Source organism: Sphaerodactylus townsendi, linkage group LG04 (genome assembly GCF_021028975.2).
Source record: "Sphaerodactylus townsendi isolate TG3544 linkage group LG04, MPM_Stown_v2.3, whole genome shotgun sequence".
In the NCBI taxonomy this organism is placed as follows: Eukaryota; Metazoa; Chordata; class Lepidosauria; order Squamata; family Sphaerodactylidae; genus Sphaerodactylus; species Sphaerodactylus townsendi.
In genome coordinates, this window is record NC_059428.1 from 95,982,613 (window position 1) to 95,998,430 (window position 15,818).

The 15,818-nt window shown below is 41.7% G+C and overlaps 1 protein-coding gene across 2 annotated transcripts; it reads right to left on the bottom strand.

Annotated features, from left to right (window-relative positions):
- Window positions 1–963: 963 nt before the first annotated feature.
- LOC125430465 (inosine-uridine preferring nucleoside hydrolase-like) lies at window positions 964–15,818 on the bottom strand. Of its 2 annotated transcripts, none has more exons than XM_048492372.1 (6): window positions 15,778–15,818; window positions 8,442–8,632; window positions 5,757–5,936; window positions 5,261–5,372; window positions 3,643–3,779; window positions 964–3,077 (listed from the first exon to the last, which is right to left on the bottom strand). In XM_048492372.1, the coding sequence occupies exons 2-6, from the start codon at window positions 8,619–8,621 to the stop codon at window positions 2,727–2,729; spliced, it is 960 nt and encodes a 319-aa protein (XP_048348329.1). In that variant the 5' UTR covers window positions 8,622–8,632; window positions 15,778–15,818; the 3' UTR covers window positions 964–2,726. The 2 variants fall into 2 exon arrangements, with proteins under 2 accessions (XP_048348329.1, XP_048348330.1); XM_048492373.1 differs by lacking the exon at window positions 15,778–15,818 and adding an exon at window positions 10,717–10,770.

Genomic DNA, 15,818 nt, shown 5'->3' on the forward strand with positions numbered 1-15,818 from the left:
TGTTAACAATAAAATAATGTAACTTTTAAACAAAATGCCTTCCTTTTTCATCCTGAAATAGTTTTCCCATTTTAACATGGTATATGCATATCTTTGGTTTGCACAATTATCACAAATAATTAGTTTGTTAAGTTAACAGAACTATTTTTGTACCTAATAACAACTTTAATCTATCCAAGAAAAATCAGAAGTGCCCATTTCTTCTGAGCCCAACAGTGAATCTCAATCCTTTCTGGTGGAAATTGTGCTTATTGTATCAAGTACAGCTACCGTGCAATCCTATCCATGTTTACTCAGAAGTAAATCCCAGTTTATTCATGGAGCTTATTTTCAGGTAAGATTTTGGAGATTATAATCATGGTCCCAATCCATACTGAGTCTGCCCATGCCTGGAATGAAGTTACATAAAGGAACTGACAATACTTGTTGACTTGGATGGGCACAGGGAGAAACATAATGTCTATTGACAATGCATGCTTTAAAAGGCTATATATCATGTAGTATAGATTCCTTGTCTATGGCCCTTTCCACACGGGCGTTGTATGGCGCCCTGGGGACGGCAAAAACGCCGTCCCCAGGGAGCCATTCGCACAGGGGGCGCAGCTGGGGCGCAGCTGCTGCGCAGCCGCGCTGCCCTTGCGCCGCCCAACTGGCGCCAAACTGGCGTTTAAAGAGTGCACTTGGAAGCGCACTTTCCTGGAAACGCTGGCTGGGAGCCGCTGCCGTGCGAACGACAGCGGCTTCCAGGCGCTTCCCCCCCCCCCCACTCCCTCCCGTCACTTACCTGGTCTCCGGCCCTCCGGCGCGTTGCCGGGGCCTGGGGACATGCCCCCCTGCTCTGCGACGCTGAAGCAGGCTCACAGGGCAGGGGAGGCGTGTCCCCAGGCCCCGGCGACGCGCCAGAGGGCCGGAGACCAGGTAAGTCCCCCGGGCAACGGCGCCCAGCGGCACCCTCTTCCCGGTTCTTTCTGGGACCGTCCGGCGTTGGGTTGGCGTCGACTACGCCGACCCAGGCGCTTCTGCTTCCTTGCGGAAGTGGCCAAAGGTTCATGCTGAACTGGACCTTTAAAAATGCATACTGTTATAGGTCTTATTAACCTTGATCCAACAGTGCAATTAGCTTTTCCCCATGTGCTGCACCACCAACAGAAATAAACTCAAGAATTCAAGAGCTGCAAGTAGGTGAGCTATTGAAAATTCTGAGGGATTCCCACAAGAATTGTTTCCCTATCCCACTTGAAGTGTCAGCAAAAATCTGCAGAAAGCTGTCATTTCAAATGTCTCAAGGGGAAACAAGAAAGATCAGGGTGGTGCTGCTGCCTGTAAGCCCTACACAGCTTGCCGCTTTAGTTGTTGCAACAACCTCAGCTCATGTAGCAGTAACAAAAGGTCAAGTTAGCCATCTGTTCAAATGTATAATTAGAAAGCAGGGCCAGCCCAACCACACAAGCAAACAAGGCAGTAGCCTTCTGCACCAGATTTTTAATATGGGTTGGTGAAGTTAATATTCCAGTTGGCTTGGTTCAGATCTAGCTGGGTCTGAGTTATGGCAAATAGGTCTCGACTGCTCTTTAGCAGAGACAACTTGTGCAGCATTCCTGTGATAGGTCAAGAAGTTTTACTTTCTGCACAGATGTGCTGCAGCGGTGTGCTGGCTTGGTATGAAACTGCATCTTCTGTGGTCCCCAGCCAGGCACAGCACTACTGGGCTGCTGCTGCTGTTTGTATGTTGAGGCGAGTTGGCCAAGGGAATTAGTTTTCCAAGCTCAGGCTCAGGAATACACTTCCTGCCTTGGATCAGCTTTTGAAAAGTGGACATGACCCTTAATAACCTGCAGCATGACCTATATGTGTCTACTCAAAAGTCCCACTATGTTTAATCTCGGGTAAGCATGCTTAGGATAGGGGCCCTTGGAATGAGCTCATCGATATTTCACTTGCCTTTTTGAAGTGGGTGGATTACTCTGACATGACAGTCTTGAATTTGAGAAATGAAAGTGTACTCCAACAAAGGCTCCTTCCGCACATGCAGAATAATCCACTTTCAATCCACTTTCACAACTGTTTGCAAGTAGATTTTGCTATTCCGCACGGTACAATCCAGCTGCAAAGAGCATCGAAAATGGATTCAAAGTGCATTATTCTGCATGTGCGGAAGGGGTCTAAGAACAAAATCAATTTGGATTTAATGTTCTCCTACTCATTTTTGCTTACAAGAAGCAAAGTAGGAAAGATGTTGTTTTATATTATTCAGCCAGGATCCTACTTATATTCTCATTAGACACTGAATGTATAAATCTAAGATCCAGACCTTTTTTATTTTATTTTATTAAACTTCTATACTACCCCTCCCCTTCTGGGCTTGAGGCAATTTTCAACAAAGCAAACGAATAGTATAAATCCACTAATAAATGTAATAAAATTTTGCCCCCGAGTGCTATTTTCCCCCCATACGCCTCTGTAGTACAGAAAAAACCTGGGATGGAAAGATTGTGAAATGCAAGCAATAATATTTTGATCATTTCTACATAAAACACAAACACAATCACCAATTATTTTTGTTGTGATTAGTTTCTCATACTTGTGTTGATTAAACTTGGGTAGATATAATGTGTATGCCAATAAAGGCTACCTTGCAGGTAAGGTATAATGAATGGGATGTGTGTGCTGAAGTCATTTTTTAGCTAGGGCACCAAAAATCCCTAGCAGGTCCTGTCAGCTAATTTTTATTGTAAAGCAGCCACCATAAGTGCCTGAAACTTCTCTAAATCACAGCTTTTCATTACAAAGGCTTTCTGTTCCTTTTTCAGTTTGTTAGTCCAATCCATTACCATCATTCCTCTAGTCAGTGTACCATTGAGTTCAACACTTACACCAATTTCTATTACTTCTGTGACAAAGTTCTCATCAATTGCAGCAGCCATGGCATAGGAGTCACAAGAAATAAACCCCGTTCTCCATACTTTCTCCCCGCCCTGTTCTTCGAGATACTTCGACATTTGCAAAGAATGAGCAAATATCTTTTTCATGAACTTGGCTTTCTCAGTATTCTGATTAACCCATTTATGGTAAAAGTCCTGAAAAAGAAAAAAATAGCCCTGAGAATTATTTTAAAAGGAGGAGCATTTAAAAAATAAAAAGAAGTACTAATCTCATTTAAATATATGAGAAAAAATGAACATAAGCCACAGTGTCGTGTGTCTTAGCATTATACTCCACAGAGAATTTGTAATAGTAAGAAGAATGAGTGTTTTAAGTTCCGAGTGGGGGAATAAGCAATTGAAAGGATGTAAAGATTTCTTCAGGGAGAACAGATTTAGTCAATCATCACAAAAATTATTATGACTTTTTTTTTAGAATATGTCATTCACATATATTTAGTACACGGAAGAAGTATGATATAGTATAGCCCAGTCTCTTCAGCTCTCGGAAACTAAGCTGGGCCAGTACTTGGATAGGAGACCACTGGGGATGACTTAGCAGAGGAAGGCAATGGCAAACCACCTCTGCTTAACCCCTTTGGGTTGCCATAAATCGACTGCAACTTGACAGCATTTTACACACAAACTAGACATCATCCTGTCCTCATGGAGGCCATAGGGACGTTACTGTCATTTCATTAACAGACATTTACCATCTTACCCAGGACAGCGAGTAGGAACATGTAAACTCCCAGGCTGCAATATAAATTGGGCACGTGTACTCATTTAAGACAATGTGTGCAGCTTCTGGATCAGTTGCAAAATTGAATTCTCCGCAGACTGTAGTATTTCCTTTGGCTATCAAAAATAAGAACAGTGCCAATAATTTACTAGTATACAGTATATTAATTTCTACTGGCTGCTCCATATATATTTTATCTCCACAGTTGTAAGAAAAACAAAAACTATAATAATTTACATCATCATCTGTGAACAACGTTTCCATGTATATTTTGCTGCATGAATCAGCAACCTGTTTCAGCTTCCCAGGATGTAAATATACGGGAGAAAAACCCAACTTGAGAAATCTTCCTACATGATTATGTATACAGATGTACAGATACTCTTTTCCCAGTGCATCACTGGGAAATGTTATGGGAAGCAGCCATACAGCTCCATCCAGAGCTGAGGCAGACAGGGAAGGTGCCACTTAAGTGTCGCTCTGCCCACTCCATAGGGCTTTCCCGGTGTGGGGAGCCTGAAAAGGTTTTTTCAAACCCCTCCAACTCCCCCGTAGGAGAGAATAGCGATACAATACAAAGATTGTGGCATATGTCTGCCAGCATCTCCACCAGGGTGTGGGGCTGAGAAGAGTCTGGAGGCCAGCTTGTCAGCTCTGCCCCTAGAATGCCCCTGGAACATCCCCAGAACACTGCCATAGCTGGGGATGGCATGCAAGAGTCGGTGTGAAGCAAAAAAGTCATGGCTGGGTGTCTTGGGGTGTTGTTGTTGCTGGGTGTTGGCCGATTTGCCTCTGCTGTGTAAGTGCCCCGGAGAGGGCATTTACGTCAGCAGAAGCCCCTGCCACATGCAGAGGGGGATATGGCCTCCCTGAATTGTGTTGCCCATTCCACAACATTGAAGCTGCCATCTAGAGAATTTACGTGTAAATAAATAAATAATTCGAATACAAAATGATTTGCTACCATATGACCAAATCTTGAAAGAATTTCAGATGCACTCATGTAATTCCTTCTCCTTTCATGCGCAGAAAGACAATTAGTTAAATCTGCTTTTGCTGCAAAATCGCAGGTTGCCTTTGTACCCACACAAAAGAACGATGATCTGTGCTTTCCCTAAAAACCAGGATTCCAAACCAGTATTAAAACTACTGTTTGGAATCCTAGTTTGCTGAGGAAGTATAAACCATATTTTTTGGAGTTGTATCAAGTCAAACTATGGTTAGCTCCAAAGTGAAAATAACTACTTAGCTTAACACATGTGATTAGGCAAAGAGAGCAACCTTCAAGCCTGAAATTTCTTCAGCACATGCTCTGCTCATGAGACAAAGAGATACAGGAAGTGTAAACATTCCTGCTAGAAAGGTATTTTACATTAAGATCAAGATTAATAAGGCAACTTTCTTGCAAATTCGATTACTTAGAAAATCAAGCATCATCAGTTAAGTCAAATAAACACTTGCATATACCTTGATTTCCACAGAGCCCACAAACATGAATACTTAGAGACATTCCACAGGAAATTATATTCTTTTAAAATCCCATAAAACATGAAAAGACAAAGTATTTAGATACAAAAATGCCTATTAAGTCACTTACATTCAGTGTTTCCTCCCATGATGAATACACTTTTAAGTTTCTTTGGAAATGTTGGATCCATTTTCACTGCTAGTGCTAAATTTGTTAAGGGTCCAGTAGCAACTAGAGAGACCTACAAAACATGGATTTTTCATTTCATTTTATTCTAAATTATGCACAACAACTTCCTAATGTGATGTGGTCTGAATATTTATTTATTTGTTTGTTTATTTAATATTGCACAAAAACGTAATATTAATACAGATCTTCCTGGCTTCTTCAGTTATCTCGTTCTTACAGTCCTCATGATTCTGGGCCCCTGTTTAATATCACATTACCCTATCATTTCTCTCTCTTCAGTAATTGTTAACATTATACAACAGTTTCCCTTGAGCAGTTAGAATATTCATGCTCACTCCATAAAATCCACACAGCCAATAGATAGGGATACGAGGGAGGTGGTAGCTTGAATACATTTTTTAGACTACTATATATTTTGAAATCTATGGACTCTCACCTGATTAGGTCGCTCATTGGCTAACTTTAACATTGTAAGCACAGCATGTTCTTTCTGTAGAAGTTCAGGTCCTGGAGCATTAGGATCTGGTACGTTACCCAAACCATCTTTTCCATGAAAAAAAGACCCAAGCACAGGGCTGGCAAGTATGGGACCAGAAGCACCAGGATAAACTGGAATCTAAATATACAATATAATATGAATTTGCAACATTTTGACTCTGCTGAAATTAAATAATAATGACCCTATGGGCTTTTTGTTTTTGTATGAACCTGTCGACAATCAGTATATCTCCAGTTAAATTTACATCAAAAACATTCATCCGCTTGCTTAAGCTTTCAGTTTGCTGACAGAACTGAGCATCTGTTTTTACAGTAAATGAACACACAAATTCATATGGCAGTTTTTGTGAGTGTTAAAACTATGAGTGTTAACCTTACATGACTGGAAGACCAAATTCTCCCTACAGCAGATGTCACATCCTTTAGTGATTAAACTCTCAGTTTTACCAAAACTGGAAACCAAACCATCACTTAGTGCTGGAAAAGTTTATTCAGCTCCAGACTAAAATCCATTCAAGCATGCTTATGAAAGCAAAGAATGACTTGGACTTTTGTACTAAAATTAGTTCTAGTTTCCTAGCTTTCAAGCAACATTAGTTTCAGTGAAGTTTAGTAAGGGTTCCGCAGGCTTCAATGGGGATAGTAAGGCTCTTATTTTAATACTTGGTGGTCAGCTTTGATTTTCATTGGTACAGATTAGCATCTATTATTCACGGGGGTTTGGTAAGTGTTTACAATTGAATTGAGACTGCTTCCAAATAGAGGTGTTGCTCTGGTCTGGCATCCAGAATGGAGCAGAGATTTTTTTTAAGCATCTACAGAAGGCTGCCTGTCTCCCAATAGTCTACTTTCTGTGTAAATTGAAGCTTTGCTCTGTTCTCTCAGATCTGGTTGGTAGGACCTTTTTGAAAAGACTATTGTCAAAGCAAGTTTGTGTTGTGTATGAGTGGGAAGGCATGCATTTTTACAAGTTCTGCCCAGGTTGACAGAATTTTCTTTTTTTTATATATAAATTTTTATTGTATAGAGTATTTATACATTTGTTACATTTAGTATTTTTCTTTCATCTATACATTTTTTCCATTTTCACCCCCCCTCCCCCCTTCTCTTTATTGATTTTTTTTCATGCAAGCAGCAGGAGGTTCATTCTTCTTATTCTCTTGTTCCATGGCTCTTCGTTAAATCCGGCATCTTCAATCCATTCTTTATACACTGTCCATATCTTCTTAATATCTTCTATTTTTTCTTTCCATAAAATATTTCTTGTCAGTCTTTCAAATATCTCTAGCTGTATTTGTTCCCATATATATTCCAACCATCTTGAAACTGTCCATTTTTATTATCTTTCCAGCCCAACGCCAACACTGCGTGTGCTGCTCTAATCATTATTTTATACATTGGTTCCAAACTTCTATTCACTCTAATGTCGTCTATTATCCCCACAATTAATAATTCTTTATTTACATCAATTTTTACTTTTACCAGTAGTTCTACATATTTTAAAATATTCTCCCAAAATGTTTTCACTACTTTGCATTCTATCCACATATGTATATAATATGCTCCTTTTTCTCCACAATGCCAACACTTTGGGCTTAATCCTTTAATCATATAGGCTAGCTGTATTGGGGTTCTGTACCATTTAAGTATGACCTTTCTTTCTAATTCCACATATTTTTCAATCTTTATCTTCTTCATACTATCCATTATTCTTTCTATTTTTTCTTCATCTAAGAAATCATCTTTTTCCCATTTTTGTTTCAACGTTCTTATCATAAATTCTTTATCCTCTACTATATATTTGTAAACTACTCCTATAATCTTCCCTTTCATTGTTTCATGGAGTCTTAACCATTGATTCATTATACATTCACCTTTTATTCTATATTTCCTTAATTTTTCCCATAATCCTCTTATTGCCAGCCAATTCTCTCTCCCACCCAATTCTATTAAGTTTTGTAATGGTATGATTTCTCCTTCATGAACTAAATCTGATACTTTATGTATCCCTTCTTCTTTCAATTTTCTTATAAGTTTTTCGCCTTCTATTCCAGTCACGCTCCCCACTGGGGCCCTATCCAGAATGCCAGGCATCCATTTACTTCTCCATTTTTCCCAAATATCCATATTCACTTTTCTTGGACCGGTTGACAGAATTTTCATTCCCTCAACAACCATGTGACCATAGTTCCTCCCTTGCCACCAGTGGGCTTGTGGGGGCTTGTTTGGGGGAGAGGGAGAAATTAACATTTGTTATGAACATTATTTAGATCGGGTGTCCCCAATCTTTTTGAGTCTGCGGGCACATTTAGCATGTGACATGGCATGGTGGAGGAAGTAACAAAATGGCTGCCACAAAATGGTTGATGTGGGAAGTAGCGTCAACTACAAAATGATTGCCACAGCTTAGCTTCAGTAACATAGTACAAATCCCTGTGCTACAGTGGCAGCTGCTGCAAACAGAACATTTTTTAAAATCTGCACAGTCAATCAAATCTATAAACTCTTAATCGGAAGCCTAGTTGGGCAAAAGCGATACCTGGCCTTGCCCACTTTCTAAAAACACTTGGTGGGCACCACATTGGGGATCCCTGATTTACATGTATATAAAGGGGCAGATTACCTCAAGCTTGTGACAAACTTGTAATACACGGAGTACATTTCTACACGTGTTTTCCAGCTGACTGTTTCCATAACAGCAAGTAATTCCCAGGACTTCAACATTGGGAGCAGCTAGAGCCATCATTATGGCTTGAGCATCATCAACTCCACAATCAACATCAATCAGCAGAAGTTTCTTCATTTCAGAAATGCCTACAAAAATTAAGACAATTTTAAATATTTCTTTGCTCACCAGAGCTGCAATGGAAAAAAGACAGTGTTAGACCACTTCACAGTGGCTGTAAAGTAGTTAAAGAATCACATCGAAATTTGGAAGACCCACTTTACCTTGGGAAACTTGTTGGGTAACCTTGAGTCCAGCACATATTCTCAGCAAAGCCTATCTCATAGAGTTGTTAGGAGGATAAAACACTGCAAGCTGCTTTGGGCCCATTTGGGAGAAAGGTGGAGTATAAATGAAGTAACTAAAAAGAAAATTATTGTAGGGGGATATAAAGATACTCATCTATAAATAAGAAGTGTGAGAAAGTTACAGAAAAAGACATGGATCTAATTCACTGCCTTCAAGCAGGAATGACATGGGCAGCGCAACCCAGAGCTGAGGCGGACAGGGACAGTGCCACTAGAGCGCTGCTCTGCCTGCTCCACAACTCCCCCATAAGGGAGAATAGAGATATGCAACAAAAATCATGGCAGGCTTTTCTCCTCCAGCAGCTCCACTGGCATACAGGGGCCAAAAGGGATGTGAAGGCTGACTAAGGACGGTCCTCCCCCTCAGAACACCCCAGAATGCCTGTGGAATGCCAGTGCACTTGCAAGCACCCACGCAAGGCCAGGCCCTGCAACTGGGCATCATCCGGCACCACAGCAGCCAGGTGCCAGCGGTTTCACCCCTCTACCAGCATAAGTGCCCAGAGAGGGCATTTATGCCAGTGGAAGCCTGCACATCAACCAAAGGATCCCCCCTGGATTGCACTGTTAGGGTCATAATCTTTACTAAATAGTTCCATATTTTACATCATGATCAAAAAAATCCAGCAGCTGCACCTCTCCCTTTCAGGTATATATACTCCACTTGCTTTACTACCATCAGATCCTCTGAAGATGCCAGCCACAGATGCAGGCGAAACGTCAGGAGAAAATGCTGTTAGAACACGACCATACAGGACGGAAACCACACAACACCCCAGTGAAAGCCTTCGACAATACAAAGATCATATCCCTTTGAACTGGAAGTATTAGAAAGGACCAGGTCCCTTGACAGGGCAGGTGGTGGCTTCTACCTTTGAATGTTCCTTCTTTATGCAAATAGAAAATCAATCCAGCAGGGAAAAGGATACCACCCATTTATGCACTTGAACTGTGGGCTTTCTATTTGCAAGGAATGTTCAAAACAAGGCAGTATTTTAAAAATGGGATATTTCATGACTTCTAAGAACAACCTCATTCTCCTGCATGTGTTCCTGTACATGGCACTCTGAAGTATTTGAATCTCAAACTGAACAGGTTAAACACATGTGTTATAATGCCTCATATCAAAGTTCCTGGTCAAATTTCACTCAGGTAGAGCAGCCACTAGGAATGTCTGAGGAGAGAGTTCCAGCCAGGTTCAGATTCTCATTCCGAAATAAAGTGTAACGATTCACGTCTAGCCACATTCTGCCATCATCTTAACCTACCGTACAAGGATATTATTGTGAGGGCAAAAAGAGAGAACTATTTATGCTACCCTGAGCTCCTTGGAGGAAGAGAGGGTGAGATAAATAAATAAACAGGGATAGAAAGAAGAACAAGGGCAAAATCCTGAGGCGGCCAATTTGCTCCATGCCCAGATTTAACACTGTGGCCAGGCCACTGTGGTCATGCAGGAAAAACACCCTGCATGAACAGAAGATCAAGTTTTCAATGGAAATGAGAGGCTGTAACTGTCCTCTTTCCAACTTGCAGGAGAAGCGAGGTCAGCAGGGGAAACGTTAGAGTATGTGAGGTTGCGGGTGGGGCTAGGATAGGAGGGGAATGACTGTGGCATAGCACGTGCTGCCCTCTTGACTGACAGGCCCGCTGTCAATTCCTCCACTACCCCGCCGCCCAGCCTGAGACTTCCAGAGCAGTCAGCCTCTCCCTCTCAGTGGCATCCCTTTACAAAATGATGCCCAGGGCTTGCCCTGGGTGACGACCCCTCACCCTCACCCAGCCAAACTCTCCCACCCACCCACCCCCGTGCTGCCTCCTCCCCGGCGCCCCTTCCCCCGCAACCCCCCCCCCCCCCCACAAACCAGGCAGCTTTCTTCAAGCTGAGTTCGTCAAGACTGGCGACGCATTGAGGGCAGAAACGAGGTCGTGTGCGGTGGGGGGAGGGGGGAGGAGGAGGAGGAGAGGCCTTAATCTCCACTCCTACTATGTGACCAGCCTCGGTGTCTCTCGGACGGAGGAAAGTCCGTGAATGTTAAAAGCACAGTCCCTTTAAAATTCGCCCTACTTTCCTGCATGTTAGCGGTGCTGAGGCTGGCAAGTAGCAACGCGCACACCGGGAGCAGAGACAAGGCCAGGGAGGGGGTACTGCGCTGTGCTGTGCTGTGCTGGCCTGGCCTGCAGGGGGGAGGGATGGGGTGGAGGCAGGTGGCCAAAATGCACCCGTGCTGCACGTGACCCAGGCAAATGGCGACTGGGTCGTATTGTGCCCTTTTGCCCCCCCCCCCCCAGGATACGCTATTGCTCCTTCTCTTCAGAGCAGGCTGAGCAAAGGAAGCACCAGCTCTTCCCCGCGGGTTGTGGGGTTTTCCTCGGTTACGGGCTGCTGGGTGCTACTCTTTCGGTAGGCAACTCTTTCTGTGCTTAACAGCTGCGGGGCAGGCGACGTTTCAAAAACAACAACTCCCACCCCTGCTTCCCCAGAAAGAAAAGGCTGGAAGAGGGGAAGTGGACCTGTCGAGTGTCTGGGCACAGAAACTACGCAGAAGAGAGGGAAGCAGCCTTCGTTAGAATTTCCCTGGCTGTGTCCCTAAATACAATAAATACAACTTTATACTAACGCAGCTGTAGATTGTCGAGGGTTAGTTCTTAGGTTATTGTGTTCTCTGTAGTTGGGGAAGGGGCAAATCCTCATCAATGTTTCTTATTGTTATTTTATGCTAGTTATGTATGTTATGAATATTGTTGTTTATAATGTATGATGTTTGTTATTTATAAGGTCATGTTTACTACTGCTTACAATGTTATATTTATAGTACTATGTTTACTGCTGTTATGCTGCTATGTTTATGAGTTATGTCCAGGATGTTATGCTTAAGATATTTATGAGGTTGTTGTATGGTGCCATGATTATTGCTGCTGTTATTATGTTGTTGTGCACTGCCCTGAGCCTCTCAGGGGAGAGTGGTATATAAATTAAATATATAATACAATATACAATACAACATATATGGATATGGTGTAGAAATTCACACAGAACAATACAGGTTCTGTTGTATGTGAATTAAATTGATACTCTTCATTTGAATGTGACATTGACTGTAAAGTGGGGACTGATTTATGTATTATTTGCACTGTATAAAGAGTAACAGTAATAATTGCGCTGAGCTATCATGCATACATGAAGGATAACAAGTTTGAATATATATTGAACTGAGCCGTATTTAATATTGTGATTGTACTTAGTGTAGCCTGGTTACAAAGTTGGTGTTTGGCATAAGATATTATTTTGTAGCCCCTCACTGTTTGATGTACCCTGGTAAGCACAATTAGTAATTCCAGAGGTGCAGCTGTGCCAGTGTGTTGCAACAAAAATTAAGTGTCAGGAGAACTGAACTTATGTGTACAAAAGCTAAAGATAGAATCACATTTTAAGTCTGCTTTTTACATCAGAATCAAGTTTATTACATTGACCACTGGCCTTCACAATCATTACACATCACATTAAAACTAAACATTAATGGTTACATGGACATAAAAGGGGGATAAGATAAAATTAAACCATAACTGTGTTGTTTGGACTCTGGTCTTTCTAGCTGCCAGTGCTAATAGCGCTACTCTTTCAGAAACATAAGTACCAAACCAATAAATAAATAAGTTCCTCAAAATTAGACAAATCTGGCCTATTTGGGACTACTTTAGATTGATTAAATCTCAGTCTATCACAGCATCATTGGGGAAGATCCAGTCACAGAGGCTGCAGTTCTTCTCTTTCCCACTTAGTAAATCAATATATAAAACATCTCATTTTGTTTGAGGTAATTTCCTCAGTCCTAGATTTCATCAAAGACTCCTAACCAGCTCTGCTGACCAAAAGAGTCTTCATTTTCCAATCAGTATTTTAAAACGATCGTATGAATGCTGGCTCTAATTGAGGGAATCCCCAGTGTTGCCCACATTAGAACTGCAGGTGACCCCGCAAGAATCCTCATAAACTGACTTTGCAATCTTTCAAAGCTTGGTTACTACACCCCCATATTTCAGCTCCATATAGTATAGATGGAATTCCTTTGCTGACACAGTTTAATGGCTGGATCCATTAAACAGCCTCCCTTTGTAGTAAAAAAAAAAACCCATTATTATTGTCTCCATCATTAAAAGTGTCGTGCCTGACCCAGGTTTTTTAAAAAATATTTTTATTAATAACAAGTTTTTTAAAATCACTGCTCCCACTCTAAGGAAGGAGCCTCCTGAGCTGAGGGGAGCGCCTTCTTAGAAACTTTTAGAAGGTGCAGTAGCTTTGTTCACCAGGGCTTTTAACAGAAGGCTGGTGTCGGGTCTCATTGTTTTAACTATAATTGTAAAACACCTTGAACTGTTGAGAAAAGTGGGTCACAAGTGTTTTAATGAAGGTGATTCATTCGGACTCAATTTTTATACCTCTTTGAGCACTTTCAGACATGCAGAATAATGCATTTTCAATCCACTTTCACATTGCAAGTGGATTTTGCTATTTTGCACAGAAAAATCCAGCTGCAAAGTTCATTGAAAGTGGATTGAAAGTGCATTATTCTGCATGTACGAAAGTTCCCTTTGTCATAGGACTAACCTAGGACCAGATTTGTTGATTATTTTGATCATAAGAAGGCTGTGCTGGTGTTGCTTCATCTTTGCACCAATAGTGAGTGTTTTAAAAAATGGCTCAAAGGTGGAGATAAGAAGAGAAGTGGAAGTTATGTAAGTCAGGATGTTCCCTGCCTTTATCCCTGTTTATTTTGTTCTAGAAGTCCTGGGTTGACTAAATTGGGATGAGAATTCACAGGGATAAAGAACTCACTTTCCAGCTAGATTCTGTGGCAAAACTTATACAAGATTTATTTCTGCTTGGCATACACAGAACTGTTCTGTCAGAAATTATAATGTATTAATAATATTGTTACTGTTGTTACATGGAGTTCTTTCAGAATTATAATGGATTTTCAAGATTACAGCAATCAGATACCCTGTAGGAAATGGCAGTTTCCATCACATCCCGACACCACCTCAAAATATCTAGGAGTTTCTCAAACTGGAGTTGTCAACCCTAGCATGCACCAACAATCTGTTGTAAATGTAAACCTTCTTCTGTGTCAGGCTAAGCCAGGCAGGGTGAGGTTGTATTCTTAGGGTCAAAAACTTCAAATTGGGTCTTTGACTTCTCTGGAATTACAATTGTTCTCCAGACTATGGAAATTTGTTCCCCAGGAGAAAATGGCACTGTTAATTCAGCCACAGACTGTGGAGGAAGTAGTGTGGTAGAAAAAACAGGAACGATACCTCATAAGTTGTAAGCAGGAGTTACTGTCCACCACTGAAGAAGTCTTCATGAAAACACAACTCTCAAACCGTGAACTGTGTTCATGAAAACAACTTTTATAATAGACTATTTCTGCCTCATGCAGTGAGTTACCTAAGCCTTACTACTGCACATGCACTTTAATCATCTCTTGTAATTTATATTTGTGGCCAGTGAGCATAGTGTTTTATTTTGTATTCTGGTTATACACATTGCCCATGTCTTTTGTATCTTTAGTTTCAGAAGGCAGGCTGCTGTGCATCAACCGTCCCCCAGCTCCTTTTCCAAACTACCCTCCCCCAGGTACCACCCCCAAATTAACACTCTCCCACTCACTCACCTGCTGCTGCTGCTTTTTGCCCCCATCCCCACAATTTTGGAGGGGATGCAATTTCAGTGGCGCAGCATAAGGCACATGTTACAAACATTTGATATGAACATATTTCAATAATTGAGTCTGTTGAAGTCAGTGGGCATAGAAAAGTATAACTCCCCTAAGAGTGGTACTGTGCATGCAAGGGAAGGGGTGTGAGGGAGGGGGTAAGGGGTAGCATGCAAGGGAGGGGGTCTGGCATCTGGACATGGCCCACCCACCCTAGCAGAGGGAGGGGAGGGAGCGAGGGGTGGCATGCAAGGGAAGGGGAGAGAGGGAGGGAGGGAGGCATGCAACGAAGGGGAGGGAATGTTCCAAGCCTGTGTGGATATCTCTAACATCACAACTTTTTGTTGACGTTGTTAGTGGAGTGTCGAACCAGATTTTGCTCAACTCCAATGTGAGATATTGACCTCCATTTGAGGGTCTCAAGCAAGCTCATACAATATTGCTAAGATTCCCATGCCAAATAGGCTGTTCTACCCCAAGGCCTCTAAAACTTAGAGACCTTTGCTAAAACACAATGTGATTTTGCCCAATCATTAGGGCATCTAAGTCTTTCATTAAAGAGCTGAGAGAACTCTATCCAAGACATGGGAGCCTCAGAAAGTCTATATGTTGCCTAGCAATGGTAACATGACAGTCAAGGTCTCACAACAGTCTCATGTGATCTCACCAGCTATTATGGGGTAATAAGCAACATTTGCACCTGCAAAGACATTGTAAATAAATCTGGATGGTATTTTGGGTTGTTGAAGCAGTTCAGGATGATGCTCAAACTCTTCCCCTTCCAAAAAAAATATAGTAGGAAAGCAGAATCAGGAAAAGGATGTGAGAGGTAGGAAGAGAAGATACAGGAGAGTTACAAAGGAGGGAAAGAAAAGTCAAGAAAGTGGAGTGGGAAAGAAAGCAGGGGCTAGACAACAGAGTGGGAACAGAGGCAAGTGACCATGGAAGTGGGGTTCTCCCTTCCCTGAGTAGTCACATCATCCCTCCACTGTTTGTATTATTTATCCCCCCCCCATACATACACACATATACAGTTTCTTCTTGTGATATCAGATTGTTGTTATTCTAGAACTTTATCAAAAAAGTTTGACCTGCAACATTTTCCCATTCAAAATAATATCATTTCTTTCCCCTCAGCACCTTCAAGTAAATTTTCTACAGCTTAAGGCTTTTTTTTTTTTTGGGGGGGGGGGGGTTGTTTGTCCTTACCTGTTGTTTGGAATTCTCTCCAAGCTGGTGTAAGGTAACCA

Bases quoted from the DNA above. Each gene is read 5' to 3' on its own strand.
- LOC125430465 (XM_048492372.1), bottom strand. From the start codon at position 8,621: ATGAAGAAACTTCTGCTGATTGATGTTGATTGTGGAGTTGATGATGCT. The intron at 5,373-5,756 runs GTGAGAGTCCAT...CATGTTTTGTAG, and splicing joins CCAATGAGCGACCTAATCAG to GTCTCTCTAGTTGCTACTGG. The intron at 3,078-3,642 runs GTAAGATGGTAA...TTTCTTTTTCAG, and splicing joins GTTCCTACTCGCTGTCCTGG to GACTTTTACCATAAATGGGT.